The following is a 17,337-nucleotide window of genomic DNA, read 5'->3' as shown; positions in this document are numbered from 1 at the left end:
AAAGTGCAGCATAGTTATTCGAACAATTTACAGCATGACAAAGAATCTGTGAGATTAAATGTCTGTACTTGTGGTGGTAGATGTCTGGGTCTCGGCTGACGCGGTTCTGAAAGCCGATGTACAGGTCGTCCCACAGACAGCCGTGCAGCACCACGTACCTCATCACTCCAATCCTGTTTTTAATCTTAGATGAAACGAAGCAGCATGAGCATAACAGCATGTAAATAAAGTATCCAGGCAGAACAGGAGTTTTTCAGATGTTAGATGACAGACGTGATCATTTCCTCACGATTCGCTGGGAGTCAGGAGGAAATCACTATTATTCACATCCTGTTATCTGTTTGTTTAGGGACTCACCTCCAAGTAGGCGTGCTCTCTGTCAGGTCTCTTTGTGGGGAACGATAGATCCAGAAAGTCCACCAGATAGTCATAACCGTCAGTGATGCATTCAAACTTGTCGTCTGTTTCAATGACCTACACGGAGACACACTCTGAGTGAGACAGCAATGCAAAAGAAAAACGAGTGAGAGAAGGAGATCGTTAACAGCTAGAAGGAAGCGAGGTGGTGATGAGGGATCAGAGCAGAGAGCGAGTTGTTTGTTTTTAGATTTCATCATTGCAGGATGTTACCTGCACGCGTATTATCAGCTTCTGCTCAGGTACTACAGAGGCTGCTGTAGCATGAGGGAAAGGGATTATCAAAAAACATATAAAATAAAATTTCTGCTCAGCTGTTAAAAAACAACAACAAAAAAAAAAACCAAACAAACAAACACGTATTTATTGCTTTAAAACACTGGAAGCCCGTCTCTATCATAGCATAGTTACAAGGAAGCTTAGCCGGAAAACGTCTCAGTTCTTTTGATTTTTGTTGAACTTCTACATTTTTCATTGGGTTTTATGGTTTACAAGGTTAACGGAAAGTAAAACGATGCACACATCACTACTATGTGCATGAAAAAAAAAGATTTCATTCATAATCACACTGCTCACTGCTTGGTGGACAAGTTCAGTACGGAAGATCTTTAGTCATACATCTGTCTGCTTCCCAGGTTTTTGGGGCTAATCTCAGCTTCACGTCACTGTCACAGCCTGATTGTGACATCACTGGTCTAGTCCAATCGTCTTTTTTAAGGCCAATCATCCTCCAATCCGCGTACTTTAAATCTCATCTGTTATTTCCCTTGCAGTCGCCTTCATGCAACCCACCTCCTCCCCATCTCAGCCTCTCCCATATTACTCAAGCTCCATCCAAACCTCCACCCAGACTCCCGGGGTGGTCCTGCCCTAATCCCCGTCACTGCTGGGATTACGTTCTGCTGCGATGGGCCCTCAGACTATGATGGCAAAATATCTTAATTGAATTCTGTACATTGATGAATCATGCTCAGTTCTTTCTAATGATCTCTCCTTATTGAACATCCATCTTATTGTCCAGCTCTTGTTGGCTTTCACGGGCCAGGAGGCAGGGCACATTCTGAGCGGGTTGTCGGTCCAATCTCAAGACGCACAATAGTTTTTATTTTGTTTTTTCTTAATGCTTTCCCCCAACCATATTAAAAAATGGACAAAGTAAATATTTTTACAGTCCTTTTTTGCAGGCTCGTGTGTTTTATTTGGTTTCTGGAAGCAGTAAGCAGAGAAATGCTTTTAGGTAGGAAAAATCACGAGAACACAGTAAATGCAGACAAAGGTCAGATGTTGAGTGCAGAACAGTTCTTGACAAAAAAAAGAGTCAAACAGCTCTGCAGGAGAACATTTACCCGCACAACAAGGTTGTAGTTTTGAAAGCCAGCCCACGTGTAATAAAACTGGATCCAGCTCTGATGTTTAAATATGTCCGACTTGATGGCACCGTTCAGCTCGTTCACATACAAGTCGAACTCCCAGCTGTCCTTGTAGAGTTTTGCACTGGCTGGTGGATTGATGATGGCCTCACTATGTAAAGAAAGTATTTCATTTAGCACCTGGGTGTTATTTACATGATCATTTTAGTTTTTTTACAAGTTGTCTTGTGCTGTTTGTAGTGATAACAGTTGAAACAAAGTAATGACATGATGTCAGCAGATAACATGGACATGCAGTCAGATCAGATGTTCTGATTGACATGAGCTAATTGAGCAGCTGTAGCTTGTTGTAACTCAGTAAGAATAAAAGTCATTTTATACAGTTACTGCACACATACAAACTATATAAAGATGAAAAAGACAGGCTGAAGCTACTGTCCAAAGCTTTTGAATTTTACATTGGCAGTGCAGACGGTGAGGATTTTTTCCCATCAGACTAATCTGTTTATTCACTGGCCTTTCAGCTACTGACATTACTGTTTAAGTGTCTGTGGTTTATGTAGTTGTATTACACAGATGGAATAAGAGTCTCTTTCTTTCCCACAGTGGCAAAGAATGGAAAACACAGACAAACATGTGAGCTGTTCCAACCTGCTGGTGGGGTCTCTCAGAGCGAGGCCCAGGTCCAGCACAGCACCTGGCTGCGGTGTCCAAGTCTTGATTGCTGGTGCCAGCTTATTAATGACTGCATTGAGGTCCTCTGCACTGTTTTTGATATTAGTATCCTTTATGTATCTACACCCAACACACAGTACAAACAGACAGAGAAGTAAAAGGACACATAAAGAACAAGTTAGGTCTCATGTTTGTTTAAATGCTACATCTGTAACTTAACAGTCATTAGCAGTCCCGTCACTGTCCAAAGTTTGGGCCACGACTGTGTCGTACAACCCTGTTTGCAGAAGAGTTGGGATGCTGTGTATGATGTAAATAATACTACAATCTCAAAATCATGTTAATCTTATCCTTATTTATTAACATCACAAATGTATTGTGTAGAATAAGGAGGGGATGTTTTTCTCATTATCATTTAATATTTTAATATGCCATTATTAGTTCATTAGAAGTATATAACCAGCTTTGCATTAAGCATAAATTGAAGTTTTTGACCTTACATTATTCTTTGCATTACAGTGATGGTGATAACTTTAGTTTGATCTTTTCTTACAGGTACCAGAATAATAACATGATTTTCCATTGCAGATGTAACCCTGATCATTCCATACACATTGCAGTTTGTTGCTTTTTCTAGAGTTGTGCTCAAGGTAATTAAAGGTTAAAAGCTACAGCCAGCGCGAGTCTGACTGATCTATGGAGGGCAAAGGCTTTGAGCTTGGAAGGCCGCACGCGCTTACACAGCACTTATAAGATGTTATTCTTGGTGATTTTGTGCTTAGTCATGTTTTAATATGTTTTAAGTAGAAGTAGCTGATCCAGCAATATTCATTTAATATTATATACTTGATTTAGAGCAATACACACTGATGGTCTTAACAAATGAAAGAGTCCTTGTAGCTGCCATGTTGTGTCTTAGCAGGGTACAGACGGTTCCAGGAGACGGGGGCAGTCAGCGTCTGCCCTCGGGAAGGAGACAATGTTATTCTTTGTGTTAAATAAAATTGTCAACATTGATTGTATTACACCTGTCACTATGCATGAGGGGGCGTTCTAATACCCTGATTTCATAAAACTATGGTGATGTGTTTTTTGAGATGAGATCTGAGACTGTCTGCATACAGTGTCCATCTCCCACGTGTGTGATCATTAAATCATCGTTTGACTCAACCCGACCGGACCAGTGTTGTTATTGTGGGTTTTTTCCTCTGGTGTCCATCCCCAATATTTTGAACCTTAACATTTTGGGGGCTCGTCCTGTGGTATTGGGGTGGAAGTGTGAGGTGTGGACGGTCTGAGGTTGTCGAGCGGACAGGCACGGACCAGGGATCTGATGTGAGTGAGCTTCCCGGGTGCATCTAAAAGGTAAGGCACTGCCTGTTGAGTTGATTCCCAAATTGTGCCAAATTGGGCTGCATTAAATTAAAAGCCTACTCACTGACGTTGCTGGTGAGTGTCTGTTTTGATTTTGATGAGAATCACCGTGTGTTATGCAGTTAAAGTTGTTTAAGAGTATTTAATGAAGTTGAAGAAATATGAAAGTAATAATGTTGGGTTTGAGTCCCTGGATATTGAGCTGAAGGCTCAGGTAGTTTGGTAGGGAAATTAGGACAGAAACTGTTCCCAGAAGTAACAGATACTGTTTGATTGATTACAAAAAAGGGAGACTTTCTTCGGTGAGACCCGTTATTTTAAATTTGTCGAAATTTGTTAGGTGCTGAATCTGTCAGGCCTGTCAGTGGTTGTAAATATAAGACGTCTTTGTAATATAAAATAGAGTTTTGTCTGAGCTTTGTGTGAGACTCTGTGTGACGCGCAGCTGCTGCGCTGCGAGCTATTTTTAGACGGTGTGAACATGCAAATGAGCTGCATTTGCAAGGGAGGGGAACGGAGCTTTTCACTTCCTGCCCAGATTGTGTGTGAGCCTTATAAGCAGAAGGCTTTTTATTGCTGAAAGTTTGTAAATATGCTGCTGGTTTTGATGTTATAACAATGTAAATAGTTTTTGATTTAAAAAGAGTGGTTTAAATAATTTTCAGACACACCTTGCAAATGTGCTTATAATGAGTTGGCACTCGGCCTTTGAAGGTCAGAAGCTTCATTCGGCGTGACTGTCCGGACTGATAAAGTGTAGTAAATGCCTTGAGTGCAGAGGGTTAAATGCAAACAAGCTTACACACACATAGGTTATGATCAGAATAGGTCCCTAGAAGGCAAGGGAAAATTGGGACAGTGTAAAACTGTGACCAAAGCAGAAAAAGCTGCAGGCACTCATTATAATTTGCAAGGTGGTTGCGTGAATTAGGCAGACTAACAGAAGGAGAGGAGCTTGCGATTGGTGATTTTCGCGCCATTTCTGCGCGGTGTATGCTCGGTGGTGGGCTAGCAGATGTAGAGGCCATAGCTCGCACAACTCGCTATGCAAATGATTTGCCTTATCATGAAGTGCAATGTGCTTTGTCTGACGCAGTCCGTGAAAAGTACCCAACCCCTAACACAGGAGCCATACCTAAAATAATTTGGGACCCCCAAAACACACCTAGAGAGTTTTTAGAAAAAGCCAGAGATCAGTGGTTGTTAGAAACAGGTACCCATCCGGGTAGAGAAGGTGAGCATCGGGCGTGGTTTCGCTCAGCGGTGCTGGCAGGGCTGCCAAACCAGGTCATGGAAGATCTACAGAAAAACCCAGATTTTGCCGTAGCAGATTCGGTGCAGTGGGAAAGACATGTCTCGCATCGTTTACAGCTGGAGCAGGACAGGGCGAACAAGCAGAAAAAAAGAGTTGGAGGAGGCACAAGCGTCTCTACTCAAACTACAGTTGGCGGAGGCCAGAAACAAAGCCTGCGAAAAGAAAAAAGAGGAAAAAGAAAAAACAGAAAAAATGATGATAGTTGCGACCCAGCCTGGTCCTGGGCCTGAATGGCCAGACAGTGGCCCGGGTCCCTGCACTAATGACGGATGGCCCGCCAATGCACCAAGGCAGAACCAACCCACAGGGAATTGGGGAACCGGTGGATCGTACAGAGGGCGTGGTGGCTCAGCGGAGGGAGTACTAAGAGCTCGTGACACGAGGAATCTCAGCGGTGTGCCTTGGAATGTCTGTTAGAGGTGTGGAGCAGAGGGTCATTGGAACAGAAATTGCCCAGAACGTCGTCAGAACTATCAAAGACGAAACGACCAATCCCAGGCATGTGGAGCTCCGAGAGCAAGAGATGGCTATAGGGGAGCATATCAGGCCCCAAACCCGAGTGCAGCACCAGCCGCGCAGTATCCAGTGGCTGACTGGAGGGAGGACCAGTACTGAAGGGACCCGGAGGGACCAAACAGCATGGGGATGGCAGATCCCATGCTGTCAATGACTGTAGAAGGGACAGAATTGCCCTTCTTAGTAGACACTGGAGCAACATATTCAACCTTGAGAGCAGCACCAGACAGTGCAAAGTTGTCCTGCCACACAGCGAACGTGGTGTGTATTTCCGGGATCCCAACAACTCTGCCAGTGACTGACCCAGCTTTGACAAAGCTGGGCAAGCAGACTTTGAAACACAACTATGTGGTGTCATCGCAAGCGCCAGTAAATCTCATGGGCAGGGACCTGCTCGTGAAGTTGGGCGCCACAATCACATGTTCAGCAGATGGATTATCTGTGACTCTGCCAGGGGGCCAGCATTTTCCGTGCCTGGGAACAAATTCAAAGACTCAATATCTGCTTCAAGACTGTGAAAGAGCAAAAGCCGATATCTACTGGGGGAGACTAGTGAAAGAGGATGTTCTGAGGCAATTTCAGCTGTGGAGACCCTGGATAATGAGCTTGGCAGTTTACTCCCCTCCGCGCGACCCTTACCACGTTACCCTGTTTTATGAGAATGACGACACTTATCGTGAATTATTTCAATCTGATCTTGAGGGTCAGACGTGGAATGTGCAAACACATGACATCTACATTGGACCAGAAGGTGTAGCCGCGGCTGTGAAATTAACTGATGAACAACTGCCTTGGTACAATGTGGAAGAAAATTCAACCCCTCACATTACATTGGCGGTCCACCAAGGTCATGGTGCAGGTGATCTAGGTCCAATGGTCAGGCGAGCACTGGACGACACAGGGTGGCAAAGAACCCAAATTCCTAACTTATCTTATGCTCCAAATTGTAAAACCTATCGCATAACTTGTGCCTGTGAGGGTACGGTGATTTTGGAACATAAAGAAATTTCAAAAACACATGGTGAGGAGTGTGTAGATCATCCTCACGCAGTTGCTGGACTGTCGAATCTGCCTGACAGTCTATGGTCAAAAGGGCCCACGGATGTTGGCGCCGAGTATGGCAGTATGGCAGCCTCGTCGCGAGCTCCCCCAAGCAACGGCTTTCTTCTGTGTTTAATTTTACTTTTCCTTTATTTTTTCACGAGCAGCACTTGTCTCCTTGTGTACGACCGACAAACCTTACTGGACATAAAAGACGGTCTTTCTTATAACTTTCCGGAGTTCAAGTTTTGCAACACGGACGCTCCGTTTGCAGACCCCCCATTCATCTCACCTGAGACGCCTTTGTTCTCTGGCCCTGGAGGCCGCAAACGCCGACGCAGAGGGAGAAGATCTGGCGTTCTGGTTCGACTGAGACGGCGCACTTACAGACCACCGTTACCCAGTTTATTACTGGCTAATGTGCAGTCTCTGGAGAACAAGCTGTGCGAGCTTCGGGCACGGATCTCATTCCAGCGAGAGATGCGGGACTGCTGCGTGATCTGCCTCACAGAAACCTGGCTATCGGACAAAGTACCGGACTCCGCAATACAACTGCCGGGGTTCTCTGTGCACCGCGCGGACAGGTCACAGGATCTTACTGGGAAAAGCAGAGGCGGTGGTGTGTGTTTCATGATCAACAACAGCTGGTGTGATTATGCGAACGTGCACCCGGTCAAATCCTTCTGCTCACCGGACCTGGAGTACCTGATGATTAAGTGCCGGCCATTCTGGCTACCGAGGGAATTTACAGCAGTGATTATTACGGCTGTTTACATTCCCCCACAAGCCGACACTGACCGAGCACTCAGGGAACTGTACAGCGCGATCAGCAGCGAGGAAACCGCACACCCAGAGGCAGCGTTTATCACAGCCGGAGACTTTAATAAGGGAAACCTGAAGAAAGTCTCACCAAAACTCCATCAACACATCCTTTTCAACACACGTGGAAACCGGCAACTCGACCACTGTTACACCTCTTTCCGGGATGCGTACAAAGCCCTCCCCCGCGCCCCATTCGGCCAATCAGATCACTGCTCCATCCTGCTCCTGCCCGCCTACAGGCAGAAGCTGAAACAGGAAGCTCCAACCCGGAGGGCGGTGCACTGTTGGACGGACCAATCGGAGTCTGCGCTGCGGGACTGTTTTGATCACGCGGACTGGGAAATGTTTCACGTGGCTGCTAGGGACATTGATGAGTACACAGACTCAGTCTGTGGATTTATCAGGAAATGCGTGGAAGATGTCGTCCCATCCAGAACAGTTAAATCCTTCCCAAATCAAAAACCCTGGATTAACGGAGATGTTCGCGCGGCACGGAACACCGCCTTTGCCTCCGCGAACACATCGGACTACAAACACGCACATTACCAACTCCGGAAGACGATCAAAGCAGCCAAACGTGAGTACAGGGACAGGGTGGAGCAACAGTTTGACAACCCTCGGAGTATGTGGCAGGGACTAAACACGATCACAGACTTTAGAGGGAAAACCAGCACACCGCAGACCACGGCCTCTCTGTGTGAGGATCTAAACGTATTCTACGCTAGATTCGACACAGCGAACACCATGAGACCGGACAGTGTGCGCACCGCGGATGACGTCAGTGCGCACACTGTGTCTGAGGAGGATGTGCGGAAGTGCTTCAGGAAGGTGAACGCACGCAAAGCTACTGGTCCGGACGGGATTCCCGGCCGCGTCCTCAGGTCATGCGCGGCTCAGCTGGCTGGAGTGTTCACGCACATCTTCAACCTTTCCCTCTCTCTGTCTGTAGTCCCAGCCTGCTTCAAAATGGCCACCATCGTCCCTGTACCCAAATCCTCCACCATCTCCTCATTGAACGACTGGCGACCTGTAGCCATGACCCCCATCGTGAGCAAATGCTTCGAGAAGCTGGTCAGGGACTTCATCTGCTCTGCACTACCCGACTCACTGGACCCTCTACAGTTCGCATACCGCCACAACAGGTCCACTGATGATGCCATAGCCCTGACACTACACACTGCCCTGTCACACCTGGAGAAGAGAGACACGTATGTGAGGATGCTGTTTGTAGATTACAGCTCAGCATTCAATACCATCGTTCCCTCGAAGCTGGACAGGAAACTGCAGGATCTAGGACTGAGCAGCTCCCTCTGCAGCTGGATCCTTAGCTTCCTGTCTGACAGACGCCAGGTGGTCAGACTGGGCAGCATCACCTCATCCCCCATCACACTGAACACTGGTGCTCCACAGGGGTGTGTACTGAGCCCTCTCCTGTACTCACTCTACACCTACGACTGCACAGCCACTAACAGCTCCAACATCATTGTGAAGTTTGCGGACGACACTACAGTGGTGGGTCTTATCACCAACGGTGATGAGACGGCTTACAGGGAGGAGGTCAGCGCCCTGACCCACTGGTGTCAAGACAACCATCTCACCCTCAACGTCGCAAAGACAAAGGAGTTGATAGTGGACTTCCGGAGGTGCAGAGAAGTACACACCCCCATCACCATCAACGGCGCTGCTGTGGAGAGAGTGAGCAGCTTCCGGTTCCTTGGAGTACATCTGGCTGAGGATCTTACGTGGTCAGTACACACAAACAAAACAGTGAAGAAGGCGCAGCAGCGCCTCTTCTTTCTCAGGAGACTGAAAAGATTCGGCATGAGCCCCTGCATCCTCAGGACCTTCTATCACTGTGCCATTGAGAGCATCCTCACTGGATGCATCACCACCTGGTATGGCAACAGCACCGCCTACAACTGCAAAGCTCTCCAGCGAGTAGTGCGGTGCTCTGAACGGATAATTGGAGGTGAGCTTCCCTCCCTCCAAGACATCTACAGGAAGCGGTGCCTGAGGAAAGCGGGGAGGATCATCAAGGACTCCAGTCACCCCAGCCATAAACTGTTCAGACTGCTTCCATCAGGAAGGAGGTTCTGCAGCATCCGGTCCCATACCAGCAGACTGAGAGACAGCTTCTTCCATCAGGCCATCAGACTGCTGAACACGTCATAGACACCTCAGCTTCACTACTGGAACTTCAACATTATGCACTCCATACTGTACAGTAACGCCACTGTTTTGCACATATTCAACTCTGTATATTTTATATATTTTATTATTATTATTATTATTTTATTTTTTTACTATTTAATTTGTAAAAATGTGTGTATACACACACACACACACACACACACACACACACACACACACACACACAGGAAAATATTTAGTATACACATCCAGAAATGCATACACTATTATATATCGTACATATATTTATTAGTTTCAGGTTGGCCATTCTTGTATTTTGCTCGTTTGTGTTGTTGTGTTTGCACATCTCTGTTGCTTGTGGGGCTCGCACACAAGAATTTCACTCGCATGTGCTGTGCCAGTGTGCCTGCACATGTGATGTGACAATAAAAGTGATTTGATTTGATTTGATGTTGGCCTAGCTAAGTGTCCTCCTGTCGTGTTCCAGCTGAAATCAAACACACCAATCAATATGGTAAATGGTAAATGGCCTGTATTTGTATAGCGCTTTTCTAGTCCCTAAGGACCCCAAAGCGCTTTACATATCCAGTCATCCACCCATTCACACACATTCACACACTGGTGATGGCAGCTACATTGTAGCCACAGCCACCCTGGGGCGCACTGACAGAGGCGAGGCTGCCGGACACTGGCGCCACCGGGCCCTCTGACCACCACCAGTAGGCAACGGGTGAAGTGTCTTGCCCAAGGACACAACGACCGAGACTGTCCAAGCCGGGGCTCGAACCGGCAACCTTCCGATTACAAGGCGAACTCCCAACTCTTGAGCCACGATCGCACAATAGACCACAGTATAAACACAAACCTGAAGCAGAGGAAGGAATTACAGAAACAATAGAAGGCCTGCTAAGGGCCGGGGTGTTAGAGCCCTCTCACTCACTGTGGGACACACCAATTCTACCAGTGGAGAAACATGGAACAGGAAAATACAGCATGACACATGACTTGAGAGCCATTAATGAAATATTACTCTCTACTACTGCACCGGTACCAAATCCGTACAAAGGTTTATCAGCTATCACATGTGACCAAAAGTGGTTCACGTGTATTGACCTGGCAAATGCATTCTTTTGTCTTCCTCTGCATGAGTCATTCAGAGATATTTTTTTCATTCACATACAGAGGCCAACAACTCAGATACACACGGTTGCCACAAGGCTTTGCACTTTCTCCAGGTATTTTCAATCAGGTGCTTAAAGAAGCCCTGTCGTCATGTAATTTGCCTGATGATTATACATTAATACAATATGTTGATGATCTTCTCATTGCAGCCCCGTCAGCAGCGGATTGTACAGCGGCATCGTTCGTTGTGTTGAATAGGTTGGCGGAATGTGGCTTTAAAGTAAGTAAAGACAAGCTGCAGTTAGTTCGCCCTGAAATGACCTTTTTGGGCCGGGTAATCGCACACAAATTAGTGGGTTTGATGAACACACACAGAGACCAAATTTTGACACACCCAAAACCGCGAACTGTGAGAGAAATGCTTTTTTCTTGGTTTAACAGGTTACAGCAGGCAGTTCATTCTGGATTACGCAGGCAAAACGGCCCCTTTAAGGGGCCTAATGAAGCAAGTTGGCGTTCGAAACTTTAAGGCTGAGTTGCCTTGGACGCCTGAAGCTGAAGCCGCATTTATTAGGGTGAAACAGGATTTGTCAAGGGCCTCAGATTTAGCCACACCCAATTATGATGAGCCATTCTATTTAGATGTTTCTGAAACATACTCAGTTGTAAATGGAGTGTTGTTTCAGAAAAAAGGGGGGGGGGTGGTAGAGATGTGCTCATGTATGTAAGTGTAAAACTACATCCAACAGAAGCAAAGCACCCTACATGCACACAACATGCAGCAGGGGTCGCTAGAATTATCCAAAGAACAGCACATGTAGTGAGAGAACACCCACTAAAAATACTCACTACACATAGCATAGTGGCATATGTGAATTCACAAGCATTTTGTATGTCACTAGGGCACAAAAGAGACTGAGCAAAGTCTTAGAGGCCCCAAATTTGACATTTACACATGAAGGAATTAACATGGCAGATTTAATGGGTGTAGGGGAACCACAGGACAACCACAGGCCAAAAGAGCACAGATTGAGGAAAAGATTAGAGAGGACCTGAAGGCCGAACCCATACCGGGAGCTGAGGACTGGTTCACCGATGGATGTTGCCACCGAGACGAAGGAGGACTGAAAGCAGGGTATGCGGTGGTTTGCAGAGTAGAAGGAGATTATCAGGTCAGAGAGTCAGGAAGGATTGAGGGAAAGCAGTCGGCCCAGAGAGCTGAAGTGATAGCCTTAGCTCGAGCTTTGAGACTAGCCAAGAACAGGAGAGTGAACATCTACACCAATTCGGCATATGCGTTTGGAGCAGCGCATGTGGAGCTGCCTCAGTGGAAAAGAGCAGGATTCAGAACAGCAACCAATGCACCTATTTCCCACAAACATGAAATGGAGGAACTGGAAAAGCCCTTGGCTGACCCAGAGGAGGTGAGCATTATAAAATGCAAAGCTCACTCCCAAGGAACCAGCATGGTGGAAAAAGAAAACCAGAGAGCAGACGAAGCCGCGAAGGAGGCCGCAGGCTACAAAGGACGGAGACAAATGATACAGGTAACTCCAGAAGAGGAGATATCTGTTGATCTGATTGAGGAAGTCAAACAGGCCCAGGAGGAGGCATCCCCAGAGGAAAAGGGGGTGTGGAAAAACAAAGGAGCCTGGCAGGATGGACATTTGTGGAGGGGGCCAGACGGGCGCCCCGTGCTGACAGCCAAAATGGCAGAACAGAAGGTGGATGAAGCCCACGGACTCGCCCACGTGGGGAGAGCCCAGATGGAAAGAAATTTGTGTCATTGGTGGCATTCTGAGCTGCGAGGAATGATAAGAGAGAAGGCCAGGATGAGCTTAATCTGTGGGGCACACAATCCTAAGCCAGCAGTAAAACCGGAAGTGGGTTTTACACGATATGAGCTGCAAACCGGGAGACAGTTTCCGGCACCTTGGACGGTGGGCTCGGGTGAACGGGACAAAAAGGGGAACCGGTCCCACGCAGACTACTGGAACGAGTTAAAGGCGCTAGTGTCCAGTTTCACAAAACAGGCGGCTGGTGAAGGGCCCACAGGAGAAGGAGAGGTCCCGGACGCGAAAACAGTGTGGCTGAGAGTCATCAAACGAAAGTGGAAGGAGCCCCGCTGGACTGGTCCATATGAGGTATCGGCTCGGACGGCGACAGCGGTCCAACTGAAGGGGAAAGGCGACACCTGGTATCACTGGACACAGTGCGCAGCCGCGCACGAGGGCTTGGTGGGGAAGGATCAATCTCCACCCAACACAGGTGAAATTGAGCGGCAGAATAAACCCTCACACCTGTGCAACGGGCCGACCGGTGGTCTACCCGGAAGGTCGAAGAAAGAAGAGCAGTCAAGGAGGAGATCGCCGCGCCAACGAAAAGGAGCGGTACCACACTGAACACCTAGAACAAGAGAGAGGCTCTGATAAAGGGCTTTGAACTTTTTACTACACCATAACATTCACATACCACCATGCCATCACAACAATTAGACACTGGTGATGAAAGAAGAGTTTCAAAAGCCATCACAATGTTCAAAATTATTATGAGTTTGATGTCAACTATGTTGCTAATCATGGCTATTTGTTTTTTGATTTGTTTGTTGCAGACCGACCCGGGAAACCAGTCTGAGCACGGAGGCCATGCCAGTCCGGCGTTGTGTGATACACCAATTACATCTCGCGTGATCTATAGTGATTTAAAGCTGCGGGCAAGAGTGAAGCGCGAGGTCTCTGGTAAAAAGGATGAGTGTCTCAGCACATATGGTGGTTTAGAATTAGATCATGTTATTGGCCCCACAATTTCTTTTATGTTTGATCTGTGTGATGTTGTTAATTGTAGGGACGTCGGCAGTGCCTGGAGGGGATATAATGTGTGGCTCTGTTGGGATTATTCAGTGAGTACGCACTGCGAGAGGGGAAATCGTCCATATGACAGCTGGTGCCGTAATTGGGACCAGCTAAGGGGTTACACTGGGCAAAATTGGGAACCGTTAGAACTAGGATCAGAAAACGGGCTTAAACTACAGAGGGATTTCAGCCCCTCTGGAAACGTGTTAACCTTATCATTGGGGAATTGGCATCGCAAACAATCTATGTATTTGGTTCTGGGGGTGGAAATAGCGGGGGTTGATCCAAAAGGGTTAAGAACGCAACGTAGATAGGATCAATTATGTTCACTATAATGTACTGAGGCTCTCTAACCTCACCAGAGACGGCATGGAGGGGTTGGCGGAGCAGGTGGGTCCGACCTCGTTAATGGGAGTGCAGAATAGAATGGCCCTTGGTATGTCGTTAGCGGACAAAAAGGGGGCGTTTGTCCTATATTGGCCGATCAGTGTTGTAATTTTATTCCAAACAAGACTGCTCCAAATGTGTCGGTAACCAAGGCTCTGAAGGGCCTAAAGAGCCTTTCTGAAACTATGCATGATCACTCCGGTGTTGATAGTCCGTTGGAAGGCTGGCTGACCTGAGTGTTCGGACGGTGGAAGGGGGTTATCGCTTCGGTCATGTTTTCTTTGTCTGTTGTGGTGGGTATTATGGTTATTTGTTGTTGTCTCATCCCTTGTGCCAGAAGAATGTTCAAAAGTATGTCTGTGAGGGCAGTGGACCCTGGAGTCCTTACTCCAATGTCCATGATGCCAATGATGCATGTAGAACTGAATGTGTAGGCCAAGGAGGGACACAACTGTTTGTGACCTCTGGATTCTCCAGAGGTCAACAGAGGGAATTGTAGAATAAGGAGGGGATGTTTTTCTCATTATCATTTAATATTTTAATATGGCATTATTAGTTCATTAGAAGTATATAACCAGCTTTGCATTAAACATAAATTGAAGTTTTTGACCTTACATTATCTTTTGCATTTACAGTGATGGCTATAATTTCAGTTTGATCTTTTTCCTTGCAGGTACCAGAATAATAACATGATTTTCCATTGCAGATGTAACCCTGATCATTCCATACACATTGCAGTTTGTTGCTTTTTCTAGAGTTGTGCTCAAGGTAATTAAAGGTTAAAAGCTACAGCCAGCGCGAGTCTGACTGATCTATGGAGGGCAAAGGCTTTGAGCTTGGAAGGCCGCACGCGCTTACACAGCACTTATAAGATGTTATTCTTGGTGATTTTGTGCTTAGTCATGTTTTAATATGTTTTAAGTAGAAGTAGCTGATCCAGCAATATTCATTTAATATTATATACTTGATTTAGAGCAATACACACTGATGGTCTTAACAAATGAAAGAGTCCTTGTAGCTGCCATGTTGTGTCTTAGCAGGGTACAGACGGTTCCAGGAGACGGGGGCAGTCAGCGTCTGCCCTCGGGAAGGAGACAATGTTATTCTTTGTGTTAAATAAAATTGTCAACATTGATTGTATTACACCTGTCACTATGCATGAGGGGGCGTTCTAATACCCTGATTTCATAAAACTATGGTGATGTGTTTTTTGAGATGAGATCTGAGACTGTCTGCATACAGTGTCCATCTCCCATGTGTGTGATCATTAAATCATCGTTTGACTCAACCCGACCGGACCAGTGTTGTTATTGTGGGTTTTTTCCTCTGGTGTCCATCCCCAATATTTTGAACCTTAACAATTGCATCAAACAGAGAATAAAACTTTAGTTTAAATGTTTTATGCTAACAACACGTTTCAAAAATGTTGGCGCAGTGGCAACAGGAGACTGGAAGAATGCTAAAACAATAAAACACCTGCTAAAACATTTTAAACGAATGATAAACTGAACTACTGTCAGTTAGAAACACAATTCAGTACAATAGGAGCAGCTCATGAAGGTGGAGTCGTGGTTGCAGAGATAGACTGTAGCTCATACAGATAAATAGGCACTAAATACAAAGAGGATCCCAGATATAGACTCTGTTTGATCAGTTATTGGATGGAGTTGCCCAGATGAACTACACATCAGCTTTGACCTTGGGATCTATCTGCATCATATCAGCTACCTTTGTTGTGAGGATTGTTCCTGTCAGGGAACATAAAAGTCATTCCAACCCTTGTGTGCTTTATCGATGCATCTCTGGTGCTGTGCAAACCTCGTTACTAACTCTACCTGTCTGACGGATGAGCCTCCACAAAGTATCCAGCGAATGGGCAGTAGATCCTGGGCTGCAGGGACTTCGCCAGTGTAGCTTTGTAATTCAGCAGCTTCTTCCTCTCATTCTTGATAAACTCTGCCTTCCAGGAATCTGGAAACAAATCAACATTTGCTTCATCTCAGCAGTTTGGTGCACTTTGACACTGTTGATCACAACATGTGAGTTAAACAAGTCAGTTCCTACGTGGCTAAAAGAGCTACATGTGTCTGTCAAAAGACTAACTGAGACACTGCTGTGTGCGTGTGGAGCTAAACGCTAACTAAGCTAACCTAGCTCAGGCTCACCGCTGTATTTCCCTCCATAGAAGGTCATCGGGAATCCAGAAGCTCCTCCAGCGAAGTCGGTCATCATCACATCCACATGCTGTGGCAGCCTGCCGCCGTTTGGTCTGGTGCAGTCCACAGTGTTGAGGATCATGTGACCTGCAATCAAAACTGCGTTTTATATCCTAATCAGACTTATTTTCACAGCATCAGTAATAATATTATTTGAAATGACACCTTTGTAGTCAACAATGATGCAGGTGTCCATTTCAGGATGTACACCATCCATCAGGATCATGAACCTCAGGTGTTCATCAATCTGAGTGAGACAGGAAGAGCCATTTTACTTCATAATCATATTTCCCCCAAAATGAATTGAATCATTTTACAGTTCAACATTTTCCAAACATGCTTATTGTAAATACTCTTGACCACATGATGGAGGTGTGACTTACATTTTGCCAAACACCAAAGGGAATGACTTTAATGTTGGTCAGCTTCACTTGGCTTTGCTTCAAATACCTGTCACAGCAGAAGAACAAACTCACTTTGTACCGGATTTATTTCCTCTGTAATTTATGGGAAGATTGAGCTCCACGTCATTACTGACCAAAACACAGGCCTGGATGTGTCACCAACATATATGGGGACATCGGGCCTTCTTTCTGCCAAGACCTTCAGTGTGGGATAGCTACAAAGCAAACAACACGTCAGCACGCCACCGTGTCAACATGAACAGTATCCAAGGCTAAAAGTTAAACTCTTTGTAGATTCTGAAGTTTCTAACCAGAAAGAAACTTTTATTTAATATTCCAAAAACTGCTTTTGTTTCTTTTCTAGTCAGAAGTGACATTTACAGTGACTGTGTGGAGTCGTGAGCCACTCCTCTTTCTTCATATGGCTCTTCACAGAATGAGCTTGTTGTTAATTACAAACAATTACAGGAATACAAATCCTGTAATGTTAAAGGTTTGTTATCCTACAAAGTGGAACAAACTGGAAATGTATTTTTGAATCTCAGTGATAGTTGTAATTATATTCTATACTTTTCAATAGAACTATTTGCATGATTTTATTTGTCTTTGCTAATAATATTCTGTTACGTGCACAGTCACTTCTAAGGTTTTACATATCACAACATCATAAAGGAA

General features: G+C 45.8%; 2 protein-coding genes across 2 annotated transcripts in view; one reads left to right on the top strand and one right to left on the bottom strand.

Moving 5' to 3' along the window:
- Positions 1-17,337, bottom strand: part of LOC146554825 (cytidine monophosphate-N-acetylneuraminic acid hydroxylase-like) — a 34,983-nt gene that overhangs the window by 981 nt on the left and 16,665 nt on the right. Inside the window, exons 6-14 of the mRNA XM_085251664.1 lie at positions 16,797-16,877; positions 16,642-16,708; positions 16,424-16,505; positions 16,208-16,345; positions 15,878-16,013; positions 2,439-2,582; positions 1,764-1,938; positions 358-474; positions 69-184 (exon numbers count right to left, since the gene is read on the bottom strand). Of these exons, the coding sequence (XP_085107790.1) occupies positions 69-184; positions 358-474; positions 1,764-1,938; positions 2,439-2,582; positions 15,878-16,013; positions 16,208-16,345; positions 16,424-16,505; positions 16,642-16,708; positions 16,797-16,877 (1,056 nt within the window). The remainder of the gene's footprint in view (positions 1-68; positions 185-357; positions 475-1,763; positions 1,939-2,438; positions 2,583-15,877; positions 16,014-16,207; positions 16,346-16,423; positions 16,506-16,641; positions 16,709-16,796; positions 16,878-17,337) is intronic.
- On the top strand, positions 12,419-13,205 carry LOC146554826 (uncharacterized). The gene has a single exon (XM_085251246.1). The coding sequence runs from the start codon at positions 12,513-12,515 to the stop codon at positions 13,203-13,205; it is 693 nt and encodes a 230-aa protein (XP_085107372.1). The 5' UTR covers positions 12,419-12,512.

Source organism: Mchenga conophoros, linkage group LG17, assembly GCF_057382185.1.
Source record: "Mchenga conophoros isolate Kocher_MC1m ecotype Shallow Benthic linkage group LG17, M_conophoros_male_GT1.1, whole genome shotgun sequence".
Classification (NCBI taxonomy): Eukaryota; Metazoa; Chordata; class Actinopteri; order Cichliformes; family Cichlidae; genus Mchenga; species Mchenga conophoros.
The sequence above is the reverse complement of the archived record's forward strand: the minus strand, read 5'-3'. Positions and strand labels throughout refer to the sequence as shown.